This window comes from Odontesthes bonariensis, chromosome 17, assembly GCF_027942865.1.
Source record: "Odontesthes bonariensis isolate fOdoBon6 chromosome 17, fOdoBon6.hap1, whole genome shotgun sequence".
Taxonomy (NCBI): Eukaryota; Metazoa; Chordata; class Actinopteri; order Atheriniformes; family Atherinopsidae; genus Odontesthes; species Odontesthes bonariensis.
Window position 1 is genome coordinate 15,808,055 of NC_134522.1, and position 22,544 is coordinate 15,830,598.

Genomic DNA, 22,544 nt, shown 5'->3' on the forward strand with positions numbered 1-22,544 from the left:
AATTGGAATAATCATAAAAGAAACTTCCTAACTTGAATGAACCCAGCGCTCTTATTGGAACTGTTACAGGAAAACATCTGGAAGTTTTGGGTGTCTTAATTTTTACAACATTGTAGTCTGTCAGTTCAAATATGCATTGACAGGGATTATCAACGCAGCTGCATGTATACCATCGTAGGTCCAACTGTGCTAAAAAGAGCCACAGTTAAAGACAAAAAAAAAAAAGCATCGTCTCTTAATTTGCCAGAGAAAGTGCGTGTGGCCACATGGACCGAGCCGTGCTGCATGTGGAAGCAACAATGTAGCCGACAAGGGGGTGTTTCTTCCAGCAAAGCGCATGCAATCGCTACAAAAATTCCCAGTGACTTCAGATCCAAGGAGGTGGTGATATTCATGGGAGCACAATTCAAACTCTCTCACTTGGAGCACAGCTTCAGCAGCCCTGTAACTAGCGCGCTGCTCTGTTTGTGCCACTTCTCTTGTTAAACATAAACTAAAACAGATGCAATGATGTTCGCCTAAAATAACTCTTTTTCTACGCTGGGAAGAAAATAACTGATAGTTTTTTAATTTTTTGACAGAGGTTAAGTACTCATTTGACAACCTGAGGACATTCTGCGTGAGTCTTACCTGGGCATTATGAGGAGGTATCCAGGCTTCTTTCATTCTTGGGAGAGGATGCAGGCTTTCTGAGCTCGTCTAGACTAATCGCGTTTTTAATATTTTTCTGATATTTCAGTGGCTCTTCATAAAACTGTAACGCGATCTGCCCTTTTACGCGGTAGTTTCAAAACTTTACATGTCCAAAATGGAGCGTGCAGGATTTGCTGTTCTGGTTGTTTTAACTCTTGCGCTCATGCGGGTTGGTGACAGCCACAAGGAGACAGGTGGGAAGAATGAGGGTGCTGGGGCAGGCCATGCGTTCCGGGACCAGCAGCAGTCCCGGGGGATCAGTCCAGGTCACTCGTCAAGAGGACCGCAAGACGGTGCATCCTCGAAAACATCCAGTGAAACTTCTCACGGGACCAGCCAGCCTGGAACCCTTGTCCGTGTGCCGAGGGGAGCATCAAATGAAGAGGACCACAGGCACATATCCAAAGCCGGTCCGCCTCACGCTGCTGACGCCCCTCGGGAGGACCCTGTGTCTGCGCAGCGCGGCCCCAGACACCCGGAGAGCCACCAGCAAAGGTCCAGGGTGAACCGCAGGCAGAGCAGCAAGCCCAGCTCTGCCAGCACCAGGCGACTTGTTGGGTAAGAGTGACAGTCAAGTGATCCATACTAAAAAATAAGTGCTTTTCTCTCCTTCGTCAAAGTCTTCGAGCCAGCCCAGCTCAGTCCAGCAGCAGCAGTTTTGGAGGAATTAGTTTGACCTATTTTACTGCAGCCAACACGAGTCCATGTGGTTTACAGTAATGTGGTGGTGGCCCACTTTAGCGGAATCTTTCTTCCTGGAAGGAAAACCATTGGATGATGTAACAAGAGCTGTACGCTTCTCTGTGTATACTACATTAAATTGTCATCCAGAAAGCCAGATGAATGTGAAATGCAATGGGGACACTGTGTTTTGTCATGAGGGTCATGGCAGGGCATGGAATGATAACTGAGGTTAAACACTGTGCTGATTATGGGGGCTGATACTGCAAACTTAATAAACAGCAAATGCACATATGTATGGATGAACTGTGTTTGAACTGTTTTACATGGCATTATTGCTGTCTTATTTCAGCACATTACAGTATGTTTCAGTTGTAGACACAGAATAGCTGCATTACTTCACTGTGTGTGCCCCACTTTTGTGCTGTTCCCTGTGGCCGTGTATTATGGTGGCTCGGAACGTTTTCTGTTGAATATTAGCAAATTCACATAGTGATCAGAAACACCTGTTTCCTAATTGTCTCTTTCTTTTTTTGTCTCTGTCTAACTCTAAACAGCACGATGGGCTGTTTCCATATTAGAGGTATTTCTTTTTTGTTAAATGAAGCCTCGTGCATCCAGTCCTGTTTGCTCCATAGGGACAAAGCTTGATACACACTTGAGGGTTGGATGTTTACATGATAATCAGACAGGGATTTTAATGGCTCACCTTCAGCTGCAGACAGTGAAATATGAATATGCGTGTCATAACAAGGCCCCTTGCCTTTTAGAAAATTGATTACGTGGCCAATTTACGAGAGATTTTTTTTTTTAACTGGTTTGCAAAGACAAAAATAACTTTCATAATTGCTTGCCTAATGCGGAAGAGCACAAATTATTTCAGTTCTTGTCCCCCCTGTTTGCTATTGATTCATTCTAATGATATTACTGTGGCACAAGTTCCTAGAAATTAGCATCTAAGTAAGTCGAGAAATGTCAAGGACAGATATTATCCAGTACTTATATACTTTATACCTCTTACTGATTCTACAGTTTACCCATTAAAAAACAGTGATTCATGAAATATTAAAAACAGCATTGCTGTTACAGTTGCAGGGGTGCATGTTTGACCTGAAGTCTATTTAAAAGTATTGTGCAAAGAAAATATCTGCCTTCAGTATCAGAGCCAGCATGTCTTATTGCAGCATGAGGTGAATACTTTGCTTGACATTGCCAAAAAATCTTATTCCAGCACTGAATGTAAAAGGTTCTTTGAATTGTAGGGGAGCATAAAAAAAGTGTTACATAAATCTGCAGGAGCCTTACCTTATAGTAGTCTGTGTGGTGATTTTAACGGTTTGATTCATTCGTTTCAGAGAAATCATCTGCTGCTTGTTAGAGAAAGTGTTTGCATGACACATTTCCTCTTGGAATTCCCACTAAGCTCACTCATTGCACTGTATCTTTCAGCACTGGCAGTGCAGGGAACTCTTAACCCTCCGCTACATTCAAGTTGGCTCAGAATGACTCCCTTTCTGTTTTCAGTGCACCTGTTGGATCCTTTATTGATCCAGACAGCTCAGTGGTGAAATAATTCTCCACCACATCAAACAATCATAAAAGTGTGAACAAGTTGTTATCTAAGTATGCATGTATTTTAACCTTGAACATGGTAGTTATGTTGTATAAAAGTCGCCATTACATACATAAATCCCTAGATGGAATTTGAAGGTGATGACTGATGCCTTTGGCACGGGCCTGGCTTGATGCGCTTGATTTATGAGAAAGCTCAGCTTGCCAGAGGGTCCCAACATGTTCATGTTATCCCTGTGACGCCTCAGTAACACTTGCACCATCTAATGAGAACAATCCAACTGAGGTCAATGAGTCAATCCTTGTTATCTTCTCAAATCACCATGAGTCAGACTTCCACTTACTGTAATATCTTGTGAAAAGATGATGGGGAAAAGATCCATGCCAGCGTGTTGACTGTTACCCTGAAGTTGTTCTTGTGGTCTGGTGCCTTTTCATCTGCCTCACTGCAAAAATTGGCCAGCGCTACAAGTGCAGATTAAAGAGAAAGAATCCAGTTATAACTGTTTAAAACTTGTCTCCCTTCATTTGCTCAGTGATTTATAGAAGATGCAGTGTGTTTTTCATGTCCCACGTGTCTCTAATAATCCCTTTTAGGCTCAGATAACTTGGTTTGTGTTCATTTTGCACTCTCACATAACAGAATGAGAGACACGTGAGTCTCCATTCAGATTGAGTTTCGGGACTTGACCTGGAATTTTTGTTTTAAAAAAAAAGAATGCAGTTATTGCACAAACTCAAACTTGTCCATATCAACAGGCAAGCCACATCAAAATGATTAGACATTACAACAGCTTTTGCAATCAGATCTGTTTGTAATTCAACAGTTTGAAGATGTTCGGACACGTATTTATTACTCCATGGTTTTTAAGAAGCTGTTTATGTTACTATATGTCTGACAAATACCATCGGTGCCTTATTTCACACTTGTTTTTGTATATGTGGTTCCCTATTTAGGCCGAATGTCTGTGGAGGTCAGCAGTGCTGCTCTGGTTGGGCATTGGCTCCGGGAACCAACCGCTGCATAAAACGTGAGTATTATTAATGTGGTTCAATATGTAAACTTTAAAGTGGCAACAGAAACCTTTCTTATTTTAGCTTTTCATTATGAAGTAAATGTCAATTGCACAACATTTTGGCCCCAGAATGACGACACAATAAGTCTTTAGATTGGTTCTCTTGCTTTTAATGATGTAATTCTGTTTCCAAGAAGAGAGGAGGCTTGGTTTACAGCTTACAAGAAATGGTGTCCGCCATTACACTTATCTCCTTCATAAACTAAATTAATTAATGAACTTAAGTTTTTTCTATTCACCCCCCTCCAGCCTGATGCCAACCCAAGCTGTACTTGTTTACAATGTTAACATTCTTGAACTTACAAAAAATGTTTCTACTTCAAACAAAATATGATTATTTGCCTTTATCCCTTCTTTCTTCTCTCTTATTTACAAAGTTGGATGTTTTCATGTTCTGTGTTGTTTGTAGTAGCTTTGTAAATGGACAGCAATCCAATCTTTGCAGCAGGGGAGTTGGCAATATTACCACTTGGAAACACTGGAGTGGAAAGTTATCTGTTGCCATTTTTCATAAATGTAATTGTCATGTTTACTCTTTCAGTCAACTGCTAAATTTCATTGTTTGGCAGCCACGATCATACATGTACATGAGATCACAAGCGAGCTGACATGCGTTATGTATATTACTATGTTCCCCACCAGTAAACTTTGACAGCCTTACAATCTTATGCAAAAATAACACAGTAATGACCTAATGACTATCCTGTCAAGAAGAATTGCCCTATGAAAGTTTTTCTGGGGTGTTATTGCCCCCATGGTCACATTCATCATGCAATGTTTGCCTTTTCTTTTCATGAAAGTTCCTGCTTGGAAATTACCAGCAGTTAGCACTTGGCTCTGTTTTTTGACAGCAGCCCATAATTATAGGTGGAACTGCTTCTGCTTTTATTTGACCACAACAGCCCTGGATACACTAACTCCCAGGTAATTAAAAGTGTAATAAATGAAAATAGCTGTTAATTAATAAGTACAACGACAGGTGCAAAATTAGATCCATATCATCCTAAACATGTTGATATTCCTGTCTTTCACCAGTGGACAGTCATAGCAAAGATTTAATCTATTTAGACTTGTTCTTCATGCTAGTCTTGAAATAAAAATGGGTTCACCAGAGCTATTTCTTGAATGTGATGATTCAATTTAATATTCTCGACCACCATTGTTTGCTGTAGGCAGAAATAGCAGGTTGGAATGAGAACTTTTTTTTTTTAAGTAAAAGTTATCTTTAAATTTTACAAGTGAAGTAAAACCTACACTGCATGTGGTGCAAAAAAACTTTTTTTTTTTTTTTACTTGTTTACTGTTTTCTCTGTTCCCTCTCTGCTAATTATTCCCCTCTTGCACACACGCAAACACATTTCACACACATTTCAGCCAGTTAATTACACAACAAGCTGATTGGCCCCAGCAGTCTTCTTATTAAATCTCCGTCCCTCCTGCCCCGTGCAAAACCTCCTTCCGTCTTTTTCCTCAATCCCCAGATAGACGCACTTAGAACGGCATAAATTACAGTTAATATGGGGATGTAGTTACCCTATTAAAAGAGTAAATACTTTAGTCTGCTGAAAAGTAACAGGTTCTAAAGCAACTGTGTTAAACAAGACAGTGCATCTGAACAGGCCAGAGGTCTGTACAGCCATCTGGACCCCCTTACAGCTTGGCCCTCACCCAGGTCTGACTTGAGGCTATGTTATCATCAGCTGAGTGAAGCCCTACATTCGGCAAGGTGCCAACACAAAGGCCCCAGACTCGAACTGGGACTGGACGCCCCCTCGTAGAAGACCTCCGTGGAGAGAAAATGGCTCAGGCTATCTTTATTCTGTCCTCGCCTGAGTCCCAGGCTGCTTTATTAGGAGATGGCAGCATGAGAACACCCGTTCACTGTGGGGGAAAGAAAAGGAACAAACCTGTCAGCTGGAAGCAAAAGTGAAAACATAGCGTGGCTGAGCTGTATTTAGGAACATCTTGCTTAAGGGATTGATGTAATGTCTAATATTAAAAGTGTCAGCTGCAGGCTTGGATTGGTTGTCTAGAATCATGGCTTCTTAACAATACCTCCTTGTTCAATTGGGTTGAACCCAAAGCAAATACACGTCAGAAACCAGATCGCCCTCTATCCAGGGAGTGCGCCTACATGTTTCAGAAATATGTTTATAAAAAGATCTTCGTCTGGTATGCATGGGTCGACTTTGAGATTGTCATCTATCTTACTAAGAGCTTGCCCCTGCCCAGATCCTAGCAGTTTTAGAGCTGAATGTCTCAACTTCAGGATGGATAGTTAGCAAACTTGTTATTAAAGCAACTATTATGTCAAAAATAGCTAGGGCTGTCTGATAAAAAGCCTTAATCCTATAAGAAAAGCATTGAACTTCCACTGCTTCATTATATTTGTCTGTGTTTTGGTCAAGTTGCTGCCTTAATTAGAGATAAAAGTTCATAGATTTATTTGATTTTATTCATGGTGGCAGAGAACCGTTAGTGTGTGTTGTGGTCATCTGGTAAAATGAGACTGTCCTCTTGGCTGTTTTAGTTTGGAAGTTCCTGTCAAGATGAATGGAGCATTTTGTTTCTGGGTCAGTACCTGCACTTAATCCCCACTTTGTCGAGATTCACATCTGTTCATCAAAAGTTTTATTGCTTAGATGAAGAGCAGAGGGAGTCCATATTGCAGCCTCGCTCAGTAACAGTCCAGCAGTAGTCCTGCTTATTAGTCCTGATTATCAGTCGGCTGCACTGCTGTTGTTGTTTTTTATTAACTCCTTGTGTTGAACACTACAGATGTTGGCTTATTGTTAGTACTCTAGATAACATGTTGTAATGGTTTCTATGAATTTGAAATGGTTTTAACCTGCAGTGAAGCAAACTGATCATTCATTGAATACACTGGTAATAGTAAACCCTGGGAATGTCTAAACAGTAATTGCCAAAAAGAGAAAGCAGCATGTTGGTTTGTACCAAAAAATCTGCCCCATTGGGCATATTGTAGTCGGAAAGGCCACTGTTTACAAAATATAGTAAGTTACCTTGCAATGGAATTAGAGTGGAAGTTATAATTGCTGGTCTGTTTTAGGGTAAATACAATAACCCTCAATTAGATGTCTTGTACATTGGTGTGTGATTACTGTTTTAAAGTTTTGGTTGACAACACTTCTTGGAAAGGAAAACAATGACATTAAGAACTTTTGAAGCCTCTATTACTGAAGAGGAGATTTGAATCACAGCTCCTCTCGTTTGTACCGTCCTACAGAAGTTTCATTCATATTTTAGAACTCTTTAATGAGGCTTTCAGTCAAAATAGCATTAGCTGTGGATGATCTGGCCAAGAGATCATATGACAGAATCACTATTCATGATCTGAATCAAGGCTCTACCCACAGATTTAGTTTAGTGATCACATGAGTTGGTATGATTGCCTGGAAACGAAGCCTGTCATTAAAACCTGAGGCTAAAGTCCCAAGTCACATATCTTTTCATCATGTGTTTTGATACGATTTCTTTTTTTTTCTGAAAATTCCAATTCGATTTGGTGGGTCTCTGCTAAACTGATGCACATAACGTGTGAAATGTTAAGTATGACCTATTTAGCAGGTAATATTTACCAGGTGCTCTATCTCTTTCCATGACAGCACACTAGCATTTGTTATTAAGAGATTAACACAAAATGCAACTGAAGGTGATGGGGTGTCAGAAGTTTGCATGTATTTTTTTGTACTTGGCAAATTTGAAATTTTATGTTGGAGAAATGAAAGAACTGCCAAATTTATAGTATTTACCCTGAAGGGGACATAAATCTAAGTCAGATTACATCCAACAGCTTAGTTATTACAAATTTCATGCACTTTATTGAGGCGTTCTTGAAATATTTATGACTTCATGCCAATAAGCCTGACTTTAGCATGGCTATAAGACATCTTAAGTATTAATGTAGGTCATGGTGGTAGGTTCTCTTGTTGAGTTGTGCTCCAGTTGGCATAGCTGTTTTAGTAATTGGATTAATGGCATGGTCTACCACACACAGAGTGAACTTTTTGGACAATATAGAAACACAGAGAAAAGGGTTCCTGCAGCACAGACAGGAACTGGCTTTCATTTTACCTTTTTTTCCCCTCTAGCTTATGTGCTATTTTGTGGTTTCTGGAGTGGAATACATTTTGCCACATTATACATCACGTCTTGTTGAAAGTGTGCGCTACACATGGCAACATGCTGCAAGTTTGATACCGCCAAGAAAGCTTGCAAATGGCCCTTAATTTAAACGTCTATCAAAGAGCGCAGATGAAAAGTGCATCATCCATGAGAAAGAATAAAGTTGTTTTCAGTCTTTTAAGCAGTTGGTGTTTGATAGAGTGAAAGGCGGTGGGGAGGAGTTTCTTTTGGATTGCCTTCCAGCTTTCTTCGGCCTGTTGTGCTGCTCACTGCTCCATCTCAACAATCATGTCACTCCTCAGGCAGAAAAGTCACTCCATCTCTTGGTAACCTTTGTCATCACAAGGTACATTTTCCTGTTTTTCCAAAGAGACAGTCTATGCTGTGTGATACGTAATCATGTGTTGTAGGATCTGGATTAGAGCTTTACAGCACGGACACACTGCATGTCACGCTAAAGGCTTGATGTAGCTGTTTAACATTAAAATGTGAACTTCATGGGAGCTCATTGAAAGTCCTTTTTGAAAATTTGTTTTTTTAGAAATGCCACACTGGTTCAGCGTAACTGAAATGATTGAATATATTCAAAGCACAAGTAGAACTGGAAAGACCAAACTGATAGTTAACACGGAACAACTAAGGAGTGTATGAGGAGCTCACTAGTTAACTCTGAGTAAATAAGATACTCTCAATCAATTTAATTAGTTTAATTTCGTGAATAAATGTATTTTATACATATCATTATTGATTCATGTAACTGTAGATATGAACCAAGTAATACATTCAAATCTACAATTCATAGCTTCTACTTTCTTATTGAGTTTTGTTTGTTCCTTTATCATAGAGTGCATCCCAAATGATACATAAATCAGTCAACTAATTACAGACGCGATGTCCAAGAGAAAACAAAACAAAAGAATCATTGAACAGGACTAGGACTGGGTGAGTTACCTCGTTATTATCGCGTTAACTCGTTAATCAATTAACGCCGATAAATATTTTATCGGGCATTAGCGCAGGTTTTATAATTTGTTTTATTTTGTAAAAGTCTGTTGCCGTCTGCTGCGGAACCGGAAAAGAAAGTAATCGGCGGATCCACCAAACATGGAGAAGGGTACGGAACTTTTACTCGGCCATTTTCATTTTAAAGTTCCTCCAGACAGCGGAGTCGACAGAACCAAAGTCATCTGTAAACACTGCCAAGTTGAATTCTCTTATTACCGTAGTAGTTCCAGTCTAAAATATCACTTATAGGCAAAAACACACAATTGATACCAGCAAGTCATTCAACGAAACAGACAGTGGAGCAAGGCTTCTACGTAAAAATGCTGATGCTAAAAGCGTGTTTGCACAACAAATGTTATGGCACTTTCATTTATATGGCAGTACATTTAAAATAAAAGTAAACACTAAAAGCTATATACTCCTTTTGAATTCATTTTTGGATTTTGCGTACAAATGCGATTAATCGTGATTAATCAGGGAAATCATGTGATTAATTAGATAAAAAAATGTAATCGTTGCCCAGCCCTAAACAGGACATAACAAAGAATGAATAAGATACAAAATATCTCCACAACTAGGATTGGTATCATGTAGTATAGTTCAGATAGTCCCAAAATTATTTCATATCCTGAGACACTGAAATGACAAATACATTTATACTCTTAAGACAATCTTAAAAGTGCTGTAACCTGCAGCCACACACACTGACTTGCACTGAATCATCTACTTCAGTTTGATCTTATTATAAATGTAATAATGGATTACTAATAAAACCTCCATAGGCTGAAATGGTAACCAATGAAAGCATCATTCATGATGTGTGGATAAATTCCAGTTTTAACTAAGTAGACATTTCTCAGCAAGAATGATACACCACTTATTGTGAAGAAAGGTATACTAATGTACTGATGAAGTAATGATGAAGTACTCAGGAACCACTCAGACTGATTTATTTAAAGGGACCTTTAGACTGATATATTTAAAGGGACCTTAAGAGTTAGATCACAATTACTACACCGTCACTGCTTATTTGGTTCTTACTCTTTACTTAATCATCCAATCATTATTAATCATTATCACCTTCACAAAATTTGGTAAGGGGTTAAGATATATGTGTCCTTACAGAAAAGGTAAAAAGCTAGTTTGTTTAAACATAAACCATGACGACAAAATAAAGAATAAATGTTGTGGACATTGAACGTTAAGCCTTTTGCTGTTAGATGTTGTAGAATCAGGGTTGATACTATTCAAAATTGCAAAATTCTCCTTCTTATTTAGCATGTATTTTTCCTTGTGGGTGTGAAAGGGTTAATGTCTGCCCTTAGCTGTTACATGTGGGAGGCAGCTGGTGTAGTATCAAGGACATACAGATGTGAACGCTTTCTGACCTCAAAAGCTGCACCCAAAAAATTTCAATTAAGCTGTTTGAGTTTACTCAAACTTTTTTTTTACTCTCCCAGACACACACTGGAAAAATGTAAATATTTTGAGAAAATCCTTTGACTTCTGTACCGCAACAAAAACTCATCACAGAGATCGCACAAATTTGCTTGCACATTTATAGAACTGGGATATTTTCTCTTCCTGTAACCAAACAAGTCAAATGCATGCATGTCTTCGGTGGCAGAAAAGATATTTATTGGGTGTAACAAATGTTTGAACTTTAGTGTTACAGGTTTGTCATTTCATCTTTACTTTAGGGAAAAGTATTGTTACAGTTTGCACCATGACCTTCAGAGTGAACACAGCTTCCCTGCCAAGTAGCCACTTTAACAAAGTGACTTCAGATATGGAGAGTCAACATCTTGTGGATAATAAGCCATTTTTTAAGGGTAAAATCTCACAACAAGACCTAACACCAGTGAGAACCGAGCCAGCATAGCAGCATTCTCCGTTTTACAAGAACAGGAGGAGGTTTTAAAGATACTGTTGTCTCTGGCGACGTCATTGAGCTGGGCTTGAAATTACTGCACACAGACAGCCACCGAGTCCTCCTAGGCTTTTAAATGTCGTGTGTGGATTTGTGGGGGTTGCACAGTTTACAGTTTGGGGGCATGACTCTCCTTTAGCAGCCCTGTAGAGAGTTATAGCCCATTAGACAGATCCTGTAATCAATACACACTCCATCATCAAAAACCCCATCATTAACACCAGCGCTGGACAGCTCGCCCTCAGTTTTGTCTGTCCAAACCAGGAGTGCCGCTTTCTCCACTCCAGCTGGCGCGTTTGTTTTTAGGTTGCAATTGAGTCCTGTTTTGCTGTTCGACTCCGCATGTTTTTCTAATTGCTACCATTGACAAAAAAAGTGTGGAGAGAATGGGCAACTATTCATCATCTGGTCTCCTTGTTATATAATTTCTTATTTTGTTTATTTGGACATTTTTGTCCATAAGCAGTAGTGAAGAACAATTATTCAAGCAAAGTCTGAAGGTACTTTTTATTAACACTCAAAACAAGTTTTTTCATTATTAATGACATTATGATGCAACAAAAACCATGCAGGGAAGCAGATCTCTCTGATAAAACCCGAGCTTGGTTGACAATTAGAGAGCAACATTGACAACAAGCCCCCTTGTATCTCAGTCACATGGAGCCTCACTGAGGCCAGTGCATTGTTAGAGTAGTTTGTAGCCAACCATATATCATTGCGCCCTCCTGCTTAAAGACCATATGGAAGCTGTTGGTTTGTGATCCCTTAGGAGGACGGGGTTTGCAGGTTTTTGGTGAACACGTGTCTCTCACAGTCAGCTTTACAAGTTGTCGGTGCACTACCTCCAGATCCAGATATCCTCCACAGAGTGCCCCAGCATGTGGCCCATTAGAGGCTGAAAGTTGGAGTGTGAGGGGTGTGGTGGAGGCACAATAGGAACGGCTAAAAGTAATGTATACTGTGTCACGAGTCAGACGTAGGTTATCAAAATTCCCACATGGACTTGAGGTGGGTTTGGAGAGTAAAAGCTCTGACTACTGTATTGGACCAAAAAACCCACACTGTTATTGAAAAATATGCATCTATGACAGAGAAACCTTAATTTGATGAAATATAACCCCTGTAAAATGTACCACAAAGAGCAAATAAAGGATCAGTCAAATGGTGTTAGGCTTTTTTCCCCTCTGGTTTTGATTAACAGAATAAAGAAGTTTGTTTCTAAGCTTTTAATGAAAGCTTGCAGAGTTTTAAGAAACAGCAGTTAAGTTGCAGACGGCAAAGTTTGGTTATGGTAGACCCAAAATGATAGCACTTGCACTAGCAACCATGTGGTAACAACATGTTGGAAAGATATTAACACGCACTTGAAATGATATGAATTGAGAGGCAATTGTATTAACTGCTCAATAGACCAAATAATTACTTCTTCAGTGGATTGTGAGTACAGATGAGATGTGAATTGTCAAGCTAGTCTCTTCACCCTGCCTCATGAGATCTGTCAGGTTCTATGACTCCTAAAGAGAGCCTCCCGCTGTCATCACATGAGGTCTGCCAGTATTCTGTGCAACTTTGTGTAAAGTGTCAACTATTTTCAGAACCCAAGATATGCTTTAGATTTAGCCTCTTTACATCCACTAACATGCACACACAAAAACATTTTCTACCTGCAAATTTAACACATGAAGTGACACCTCAGTAGGCAGTCATAAGCAAGCTGCTTTATTTCCTATGATATTTAATCTGTTTTTTAATCCAACTTCCTATCTCTTAGTGTCAGGGTTTGAAAGAGCCTTTAGTCAAGCCCTCTGTTACCATCTACTAAATTCTAATCTCCAAAGCAACTCCAAGCCTCTAAATCTGATAATTGCGCTCTCAGTCTGTGGAGAGTCCTTCCCAAGATTATTGTGATTATGCTTTCATTATCAATATTATTTTCAGAAAGGTCAGGTTATCTTTGGCAGCATTGCTGACCCGTGGAAAAGGGGGAGATTTCTCTACATGTTTAAATCATGTCAGATACTGGTTTCAGATGGCCCCTTGCTCAATGAAAGGGCTGTAAAGATTTGATGGGTTGTATTACTTAAGAGTCAGAGAGAGGGAAGACAAATCTCTGGTGGATTGTAATGGAGTGGAAACAAGCGCAAGTATGAAATTAAAGTCCATTGGAAGAGCAACAAAAATGGCAATCTTAGTTGAATGGACAAAGTTAAACTCATAACAGGCAGCTGTAACTCTCTGGAGAAATTATGAACAATACCCTGGGACTGTTTTAATGTAGGCTGAGAATTATTGCATCATTGTCTCAAATGCAACCTAAAACATTTACAATGTTTATTACTTACATAAGATTATTTATCTAACCCCTATGTGAACATTGGAAATTTACATTAACCATAGTCGTTGGGGCTTTCCTGAGTGATGCTACTCAAGCACTAAAGTCTTTCATAAACTTTAATGATGTGTATCCTTCTGGAGCCTGAATTCCATCTTTAGGTGATGATTGAACTCTTAAAAAACTAATTGCTGTTTATCAAAATATCTTAGTTCGTAGTAAATGCCTCTTGCCATACAATGGCTTACACAAAATCCTTAAAAATAGGTTATTTCCTAGTATATCATTTTGTAATGTCAAGGTAATTACATCATTGAAATCCCCCTCTGCTAAAATCAAGTTTTTAACCATTTTAACATGTCCAAAACTATATTTTTAAGTGTAACAAGATATATGATGAGCTCCTGTGAATGCTCAGCACTCCCAGAGTTAGTGGCTTCCGCAGAGAGTGTACCTTTTGGAGTGCTGGGCTGGATAGCAGCTCTGATATAGCCTGTCTCCGAGAGCTAGCAGCACCCGAACTGTTAAAAGTATAGGAATTGAATACATTAGCATGACAGTACTTCCACATGAAAATTACCTTGTATAATTCCTTCACTCTGGTTTGAAGGATGTATGGCTGAAGTTTCTTTTTTCTAAGTGGGCTTTATTGAACATGCAGTCATAACACATTGGATACATAAATGTATGGCTGGATAACACCAGTATTAGAGCTGGTCATTGCTTAAGTGAGACTGGAAAGGCTGGTGTCAATTGCTGGCAGGTTGAGATATTTGTGGGGACAGATTAATATCTTCATAGATCCCCATTCACTGAATGTGGACAAAAAGATAGAGTCATCTAGAGCAATTCTAAAGGCACGAGGGATTTTTCATGGTATAAACTTTGAAAGGCACAATACGGAAGTACATAGATGAGTTTTTAGAGGATTTATAATTGCCAAGACAGGATTTTAGATACCTAAAGGTAAATAGATAGTACAACCATTGAGATGGCGAATTTTAGTTTTGCCAAATCATTCAAGCCATGTCAAGAAACATTAGTCCTCATAATTGTGGGCATTTCCCCAGAAAATTTGTAACTCTGAGATAAGGCAACTTTTTCCTAAAGCTGCATGTGTATGCTACCTATTGACCTTTTGGTATTCAATGTTGGATGTAACTGTACGCCTTTTCTACTGGTGGTACTCATGAATATAACAAATTTGCTCCACATTACTCCTCTGCCCAAAGTGAAGCCAATGAGGAAGTGCCTTTAAGTGAAAACCATCTAATGACTGCTGTGTGCTGACTCTAAAGCATCTCAACTGTCAGTGCACTGCGACTGATAAAACATCAACTACACTCATGAAATATTAAGTCATTATGGTGTCATTAGCTGGATTCACTCCTAATGAGTGAGGCCTATCAGTGTTTTTAAAAAAATATTTCCATAATCAAATAGATAAATAGATTTTAGCTCAAACAGGTGTCAGTTATCTTACTTAAATTCTACCCTCTTGTCCAAATAATTAAAAACATACAAAGTGAAAGCCAAATGCCTAACTTTGGGCATATTTAAGAAGGTACTGTATGCTGCCTCCTCCCCACTGAGGAGCATAGTCAGCTCTGATTGTACAACACTGCTTGCATCAAAAGGCACAGCTCATCATTTAATATAAATTTGCATTTTATCGTATTAAAAGTAATGCAAACTATTTTTATGTGGCCCAGTAACTATCATAACTCTATGTGCCTCTGCTTTGTGTGTTTGTCTGTTCTGCTATGGTTTATATGTCTTATTCCTTGTAAAAAAAATCATGGAGTGTAGGCAATAAGAAAAAAACACCCACAGGCACACATGCACAAACACATTGTAATAGAGACTAAAAAAGAGAGCAGCAAAACATCAGTAGAGACTCTCATGATGAACTAATATAAAAATGCACACTGATGATCTTGACTACGGTAGCAAACAACTAATGATGTGTTGCTAATTGCTAGTGTCAGATAAACTTCGTCCCAGATCCAGTTAGCCCCACCCTGCAAGATGAGAGGATCGGTTCCACAGGATTATTGCATTATGAAACCCTTTTTTTGCCTGAATCTGTGGTTTTAAGACTGTCACTGGTTTCATTCATGGCATGTCTTACATAAAAAAAAAACACCACATATACATGTTAACAAGGTTAAAAACATTGCCCATAGTTTTAGAGGACTGAAAGTTGTAAATATTTTAGCCAAGCCCAAAGATAAGGTGTTTCAATTTTAATTGTGTGTTTATTAGAGAATCAGATGGATTAACTTTGCGTGTGAAGGTGTCAAAGCTTCACTCTAATTGTCTCCTCTTTTCAGATGACTGGTTGTGGACACAATCTCCAAAAATTTGACCAGTCTGTCTCGGTCATAATTAAGGCTGAAGTGGCAATGTCTGGAATGTTTGCCATTTCTCCTCTTTTATTTCCAATGGATTCTCATTTTATTATTACTCTCGCAAAGTAATAATTGCTGCACATATTTGTGAAATGGATGGAATGTGAGGCAATTAGTTTTAATGATGTGAAAGACAAATCTGCACGACAGCAATTACTGTGACAATGTGTTCAACAGCCCAAAGGCAGGGCCCAGAGACAACGCAGATAGGCAGTGACACTGTATGCTGTGGCCATGCAAGCCTCATGTTGGACACATGTCAGGCCCAGAGTCACTGACCTATCCACTCTGTTGTCAGCACAGGCGGTGTATTAGTCTGCCTCACAGCTGAAAATGGGTCGTTGTGATCATTGGTCAGTCCTGGTCAGACAGTTTTATATGAGGAATGCAGTTTCACACATTACAACATTGTCCCCCTCCAACATAATGGCACTGTGGTCTATTGGATCCAACACACATTTCTAACTTGAGCTTGAGCAGACTCCGGACAAGACGGCAGCATCCAGCCAGCCCATACTTTAGTTAGATGATGTATGTTGCTTCTTGCCAAATAGAACTCAGGCAATCCCCATTTTTATCCCATAATGGAAAATTGAGATCATGTACCAAGTTACACAAATCCACGACCACATTTCTGTAAATGTGCACGCTTCATCAAAAAAAGTGTGTACATTTTCCCCAGAGTAGTTAAATCGCAATACTTCAATGAATTAGATGGTTCAAATAAAATTTCTTCACAGTAAAGCAAAAGAGAGTTGTTATTGTCTGATATTTAATCCTCGATTTGTCAGTTTTTCTCATTAAACCACAGCCTGATGATGGATAATGCAGTGGTTTTCAATTAAACACGGATATTATTTGAGAAAACCACAGTCAGAACTCAGGAAACATATGGGACTCTCTGCGTGGCTACATAGCTTTGGAAATAAACGTCAAACAATGCAGTTGTGACACAGTACTGTCATGCTTCCTTCTGTCAGTTTTGAGCTTATGTAATCAGAAACGACACACTCTGTGTCTATTGTGCTTTTACTGAAGAGTACAGGAAACAAAGTGGCTAAAATCTGGTTAGAATTGCAATAACAGGATATGTGCAGCAGGTAGAGCGCACTTCGCACCCAGTGGGGTCCTTTCTGACTGCCAGCAAGAGCTGTGGCAGCGTTCCTGCCTGCGATATGTCGGTGTTCACAGCATCTGTGTCAATAGCATTCCATAGCTGTTGACGGAGTGCCGCTGTTTGCTTTAGCCACCACAGACCAGTGGTGCGATGCACTGTTTGAGGTCAGTGTCATAAATCCCCAAGTGCCGTCCACTACACGTATTTTTTTGTTACAAGATCAGCTTGTTTATTTTGAATTGCATGCCACAACGTCTCTCAGTACTTGAAGTAACCGGAGTGTAATTGGGAGGTTATGCGGTGGGTTGGCAAGGGTGACACGGATTATTTTTCCATGATTGCGAAATAACTGCAGCACTCTGTATTTGCAGTCTGCTGATGAATATTGTGTATGTATTCATCTTTTTAGTGCAGTAAGTGCCATCTGATTTAGATTGTTTCTCAAATAAAGGATACAGCTCAACAGATCTCTGTGATGAAGTGTTAGATATGCTCAGTTGGCCGCCAGCATAGTTTTTCCTATTTGCTCTCTTTTTTTTTTTAATGGCCTCTTACATTTATGACCCTCTTAAGCAGCCCGTGTTAGGATTCTAGATCAGGTTAGAAATGCCAGCAGCACTAAACAGGTCCATGAGCTTGTTGTATAGGCTTTACCTCAAGCAGAAATTGGATAAAGACCTCATGTAAAATATCATTTACATTCAGACTAAACAGGGCAATTAAAATCCCTGGAGAAATTGAACCTGACAGCCCCTCAAACTCTTTGCTGAATGAGAAGAACCAATATGTTTCAAAGGGGAAACTAAAGGCCCCTTGATTCAATCAATTCAAAGTAAGCTCTGTTCTTTAGATGGGGAAAAGCCATTTCTGCTACCGCTCTTTCATACAAGGGGTGCACACGCTCTAGCATGACCTGTTGAAAACTTGATCTCCATTTGTGCTTTCTCCTCAGCTGACTGCCAGCCCCCCTGCCAGAACCGTGGCTCCTGCAGCCGACCACAGACCTGTGTGTGTCGCTCAGGCTTTCAGGGGCCACGCTGTGAAGAGGTGGCCCCAGAGCAGGTGTACATCCGTGAACGGGGCACTCTGAGGCGCATTCAGCCTGGCACCAACCCTTTCCAGAGAGACAAACCACAGAGAAGGCCATCAGAGAGACACGCGACTGACACCACCAAGGTCCAGACCCCGCGACCTGCCACCACCAAACAGCCTGTCCACACTGCGTAAGTAGCTCCGGAGCTCTTCTTATTAGAGCCAAAAAGAGGCTTAAAGCTGTACAGAATAAGGCTGCAACAAAAGTATGTTTAAGAGTGTAAGAGTAATATTTTCAGGGTTTTCACCATTAGAAAGTGTACCTCCATTCAGCTGACTCCTTGCTCCAAGGTCAGGACTGTCTGCATGGTTTGGCATTGGCAAACAGATCAAGTTTGCTTGTCAAACACATTCTCTTATTGACTCTGCAAACAAACTCACAGATGGTGGCCATTCAATTTTATTTAATTGATTCTTGCTTCTTATGTTTCCCTTAGTCAGAGTTTGGATTTTCAATTATATCTTGAGCCCATAAAATCTCAAGGACTGCATGCAACAATTATTTCAGTTTGCTGAATGTGTTGTAATATACACTATTTTGTGGTTTTGCCCAGAAATATATTTGTTTTAACCACCGATACTTTCTTACACTGCAGCCATGGTTAATATATAATTGCTCTGCTCTAATATCTGAAATTATTTAAAGGCTCTTAAACAAGCAGTAGTACATTTATAACAAGTTTGGTGCTGCTTATGTTTACCATTGCTATAAATCCAACCAGAAGACATGGTTCATGTGTAAAATCTCTAATACACACAAAATAACACAAACACTAAGTAATGCAAGAAACATTTGCTACCATGGTTTGAAAAAAACTCAAAAGTTAAATCTGAAGGAAAATATACCTTGTAAAATATACTCATTGCAATGAAAATGAGCAGGAAGATAATATTTTTTCTCTGTAGGCTTTGACTGCTTCAGCTTGTTCTTTGATTTACTGGAATAATTATGACTGTAATGTATCTTGATAATAATTGCTCAGGCGAAGGCCTCTTGCAGTATATTCAGCAAAATTCTCCAAAGACTCCTAATCAGACAGTCTTTATAGTTTCTTGGCTCGGATGTATAACTGTTTAAGTTCCGCTCTTTTTGGAAATAACTTTTTGGTTTGATTTATCACTTTACCATGGCTAGAACCATATCCCTGATCAAGGCTGTTGAAAGGGAGTAATTATTTCCGGGAATATTTGTGATGGATTGTTATTGCTTACAGGTTCCGACTTATCTTGTCAAATTGTGCTCCATTTTTTGGACTCAGGCCCAGTGCTTTTCTAATCCACTCAGAGTCTGTTTAAGTGCCATAATTTGTTTGGGCACTGAGGTCATCCCTCACTATTTAGCCAGTTTGTCATCTGGGTAATTTCTCTCCACCAAACCACAGAAACATTCTCAATTATATCTGACATTTATGGTGCTCCTCTTGCTAATTATGAAGGTCTTGTGTCATATTGGGCTTTTGTTGGTGTTACGGAATAATGCTGGCCAAGTCATCCACGTGTTTGTGGTAGCTCAGTGAAACCCTTCTAAATATCTTGGCAGATGGTTAATAAAAGAGTTTTTATACATCCTCCTTCCCAAAACAATTATCTTGAAGTCATAGTAAATCTTCTAATCAATACAAGATCTCTGGAGAGTGCACAGTTGCTTTGCATGTGTTTTCTTTGTTCTTGACGCACAGGACATATTTGTGTACTGAGTCACAGATCTGGGATAAATAGAGTGAGACTGAACTGCAGGTTCAACATTGTAAGAAGCAGACAGCGTTCCTGAATCACAAATACCCCAACTCTGTGTTGCTGAGGATGACTAACCATCCCTAAGAGGTGCTGTTAAGTTCAACATGAGTCATTTTCCCTTCTAAAATGTCCACCTAATCCAAGGAATAGTTGTTTAAAGCAGTAAATTTCTCTATCATTTTCAGGACAGCATAAAAATGTCTATCTATATTGTTAATTGCCTTCATTTTTGCATTAATTCAACAATTATTTGAATACTTGACTTTGTCCTTCCAGGAAGCCATTTGAGCCCTTTGTGAACTGCTGCAAATTTTCTACATTCTCTCAGTGTAGAATGATCTTTTAGGGGTGGAACGGTGTTCCCTATGGATAACTGGTGGATGCAAGTCTTGGTTTCAAATATCAGGTTGAGGTTCCACTGTTTCCAAAGCCAAGAAAGCACGAGCAATGTGAGGTCACGGTGAGTGAGAGTCAGATATCGAGAGCGGTGCCAAGGCTCAATAAAGGAGTCAGAGGAGGGGAGTAGGGAGGACAGATGCTCAGGCTGAGATAGATCATGTTGGCCTTGCCCCCACTTATATATTGCAGGAGCAAGGGCCGCACGGTACATGCAGCCAGTCTGCTTTCATTTTTCATTACTGGAGAAGGTGTGAGGTACTATATATGTCTTTCTTTGAGCAGACTTGGCTTGTTATGTCAGTGGCACCCAGTTAATAACACAGCCTGTCAATTGGCGCCAACTACAAGAAATAGTTTAAAGAAAGACAAACCAGAGGAGAAAGAAGGAAAGGATATTACGAAACATAACATCCTGAAAGAAAAAGTAATCAATTAAGTCGAAGCAGGTAATGTGAATTTCCACAGTGTGTTGCTTTTTTCCCAGACGCGCCGCTTTGTCTTCTCAGTGTCTGGGACAACATTCATTCATGGTTCTTAAAAAAAAAATCAGCTTTGTGCACGTGAAGAAGATGATGTGTAGCTCAGATGTCATCAGACCATCACTTAAGCGCTGTGGGGCTTAAAAGTGGCTTTTTTAATCAGGCATTATGGAATCCAAATATATTTTGTTAAAACGCTCATATGGATGAAGGTATGAATGAACCCGTAGGACGGCTTCAATTGGAGAAATTGTTGAGAATTCCCATTGTTTTAAGATTTAAATGCTAATACTAAACTGTACACGGTTGTCAGAGTCAGTCTTAGAGATGCTCTAAATATATCCTACTAACAAGACTTTTTCATAAAAGGGATTTGCAGGCACCCTTTCCCAGCTCCCTAAGCCACGATTGCCCCTTTGGGGACATATTTGTGAGTTATACAGTCTTCTTCTACGCTTCCAGCTTCCTTTACCTTGTTTAGTTCAATTCAACTTTAGGGCTGTTCAATTATTCGACCAACAGTCATACAGAATAAATAGAGGTTTGACCACCTAAAATAAACTTCATGGTGGGATTGACAGAACACATGAGGAACCTCAAGTACTGGGAGATTCTATGGGAGCAAAATTTCATACTTTACTCCTGTATTCTTGCCCTCATATTTCTCCTTGGACCCTTTCAACAGCATCCCAAATATTCCAAGTTTGTATTCTGTGGGATTAACTGTAAAATTTAAAGTAAGTAGATCCTATGTGCAGCTGACAACCAAATAATGGTTTCCTCCTCTGACCTGTGATGTGGAACAAATGCATTTTACTATAACCCTGTGTTTCCTGTGAGCGCCATGCTCAGCAGTAAAGGCTGTGAAAGCCTGTGAAAGGCTGGTCCCTGTCAGCCCAAAAACCCCATAAATCCCAGTATGAAGGTCAGGGTTGGTAGTGAATACTCCTGGTGTAGCTGGAAGAGTGATAATGCGCACAGGACGTGTTCCCCACCGCCTGTGAGTCCTTCATATCAACTCCACTACACAACAGTTGACTTTGACATCAGCTTGGTGCAGGAAACAGAACAGGGCAGAGCAGGATGTGCCTGCTTTATTCAGGTCATCGTGACAAAGGTCATCTCTCTCAGGTCTCCCTTACATAATGAGACTCGGCATAGCTACCAGCTGCTACCTGAATAACAGGTTTACGGTTATACTGGAAATAATTCAAGTCATTGTTCTAAATCTTGCATCTGATGACTCATTATAAAGAATAGACTATGTCCACCATAGGGTTACAGTTCACTTTCATTTTGTGGGTTCAGAGATGCTGTTCTTTACCAACTATTTGATTAAATAAAAATGGTATCATACACAGTGTACATGTCACAGCCTGATACATTACCACCAAACACCAGTACTTCAAACAGCACAAATCCCAGTGTAGCACCCAGTACTGTTTTTCTTTTTTTCCTTAACACCTCATAATTTAGTTTTGTATTCTGTCTAATTAGTTATTCTGGTCTTGAAAAATGTGTCTGTTGCATGGAACCAATAGACTGCATGCAAAGAATGGATGTGGTCACTGTAGTCAAAAGTAAAGTCAAAGCAGGTGTGCATTAAAGTTCAACCTCACTGATGGCTTCTAGTTGGTGCCTCCAGTAAAGTCCCATTTAAAAGACACGTCATTCATCAAATACTAAATCAAAAAAAGGTTCCCACAAATTAGTTTGTTTACTCCTTATATGTATTATTTTTATCATTTTGAAACTCTGTAATAAAGCTGTGCTGTTGTAAGTAATGTAGAACGATTTCTGGAATTGTACACTTTAAACACTGACCTCTCTGGAGAAGGAATCACCTTAGTGATAGCAAATGTCTCTAAAAATTT

The 22,544-nt window shown here is 39.6% G+C and overlaps 1 protein-coding gene across 1 annotated transcript in view; it reads left to right on the forward strand.

The window, feature by feature from the left end:
- The first annotated feature begins 393 nt into the window (after window positions 1–393).
- Window positions 394–22,544, forward strand: part of LOC142402480 (latent-transforming growth factor beta-binding protein 2-like) — an 87,460-nt gene continuing 65,309 nt past the window's right edge. Inside the window, exons 1-3 of the mRNA XM_075488005.1 lie at window positions 394–1,251; window positions 3,904–3,977; window positions 17,916–18,186. Coding sequence (XP_075344120.1) covers window positions 800–1,251; window positions 3,904–3,977; window positions 17,916–18,186 — 797 coding nt within the window. The 5' untranslated portion in view covers window positions 394–799. The remainder of the gene's footprint in view (window positions 1,252–3,903; window positions 3,978–17,915; window positions 18,187–22,544) is intronic.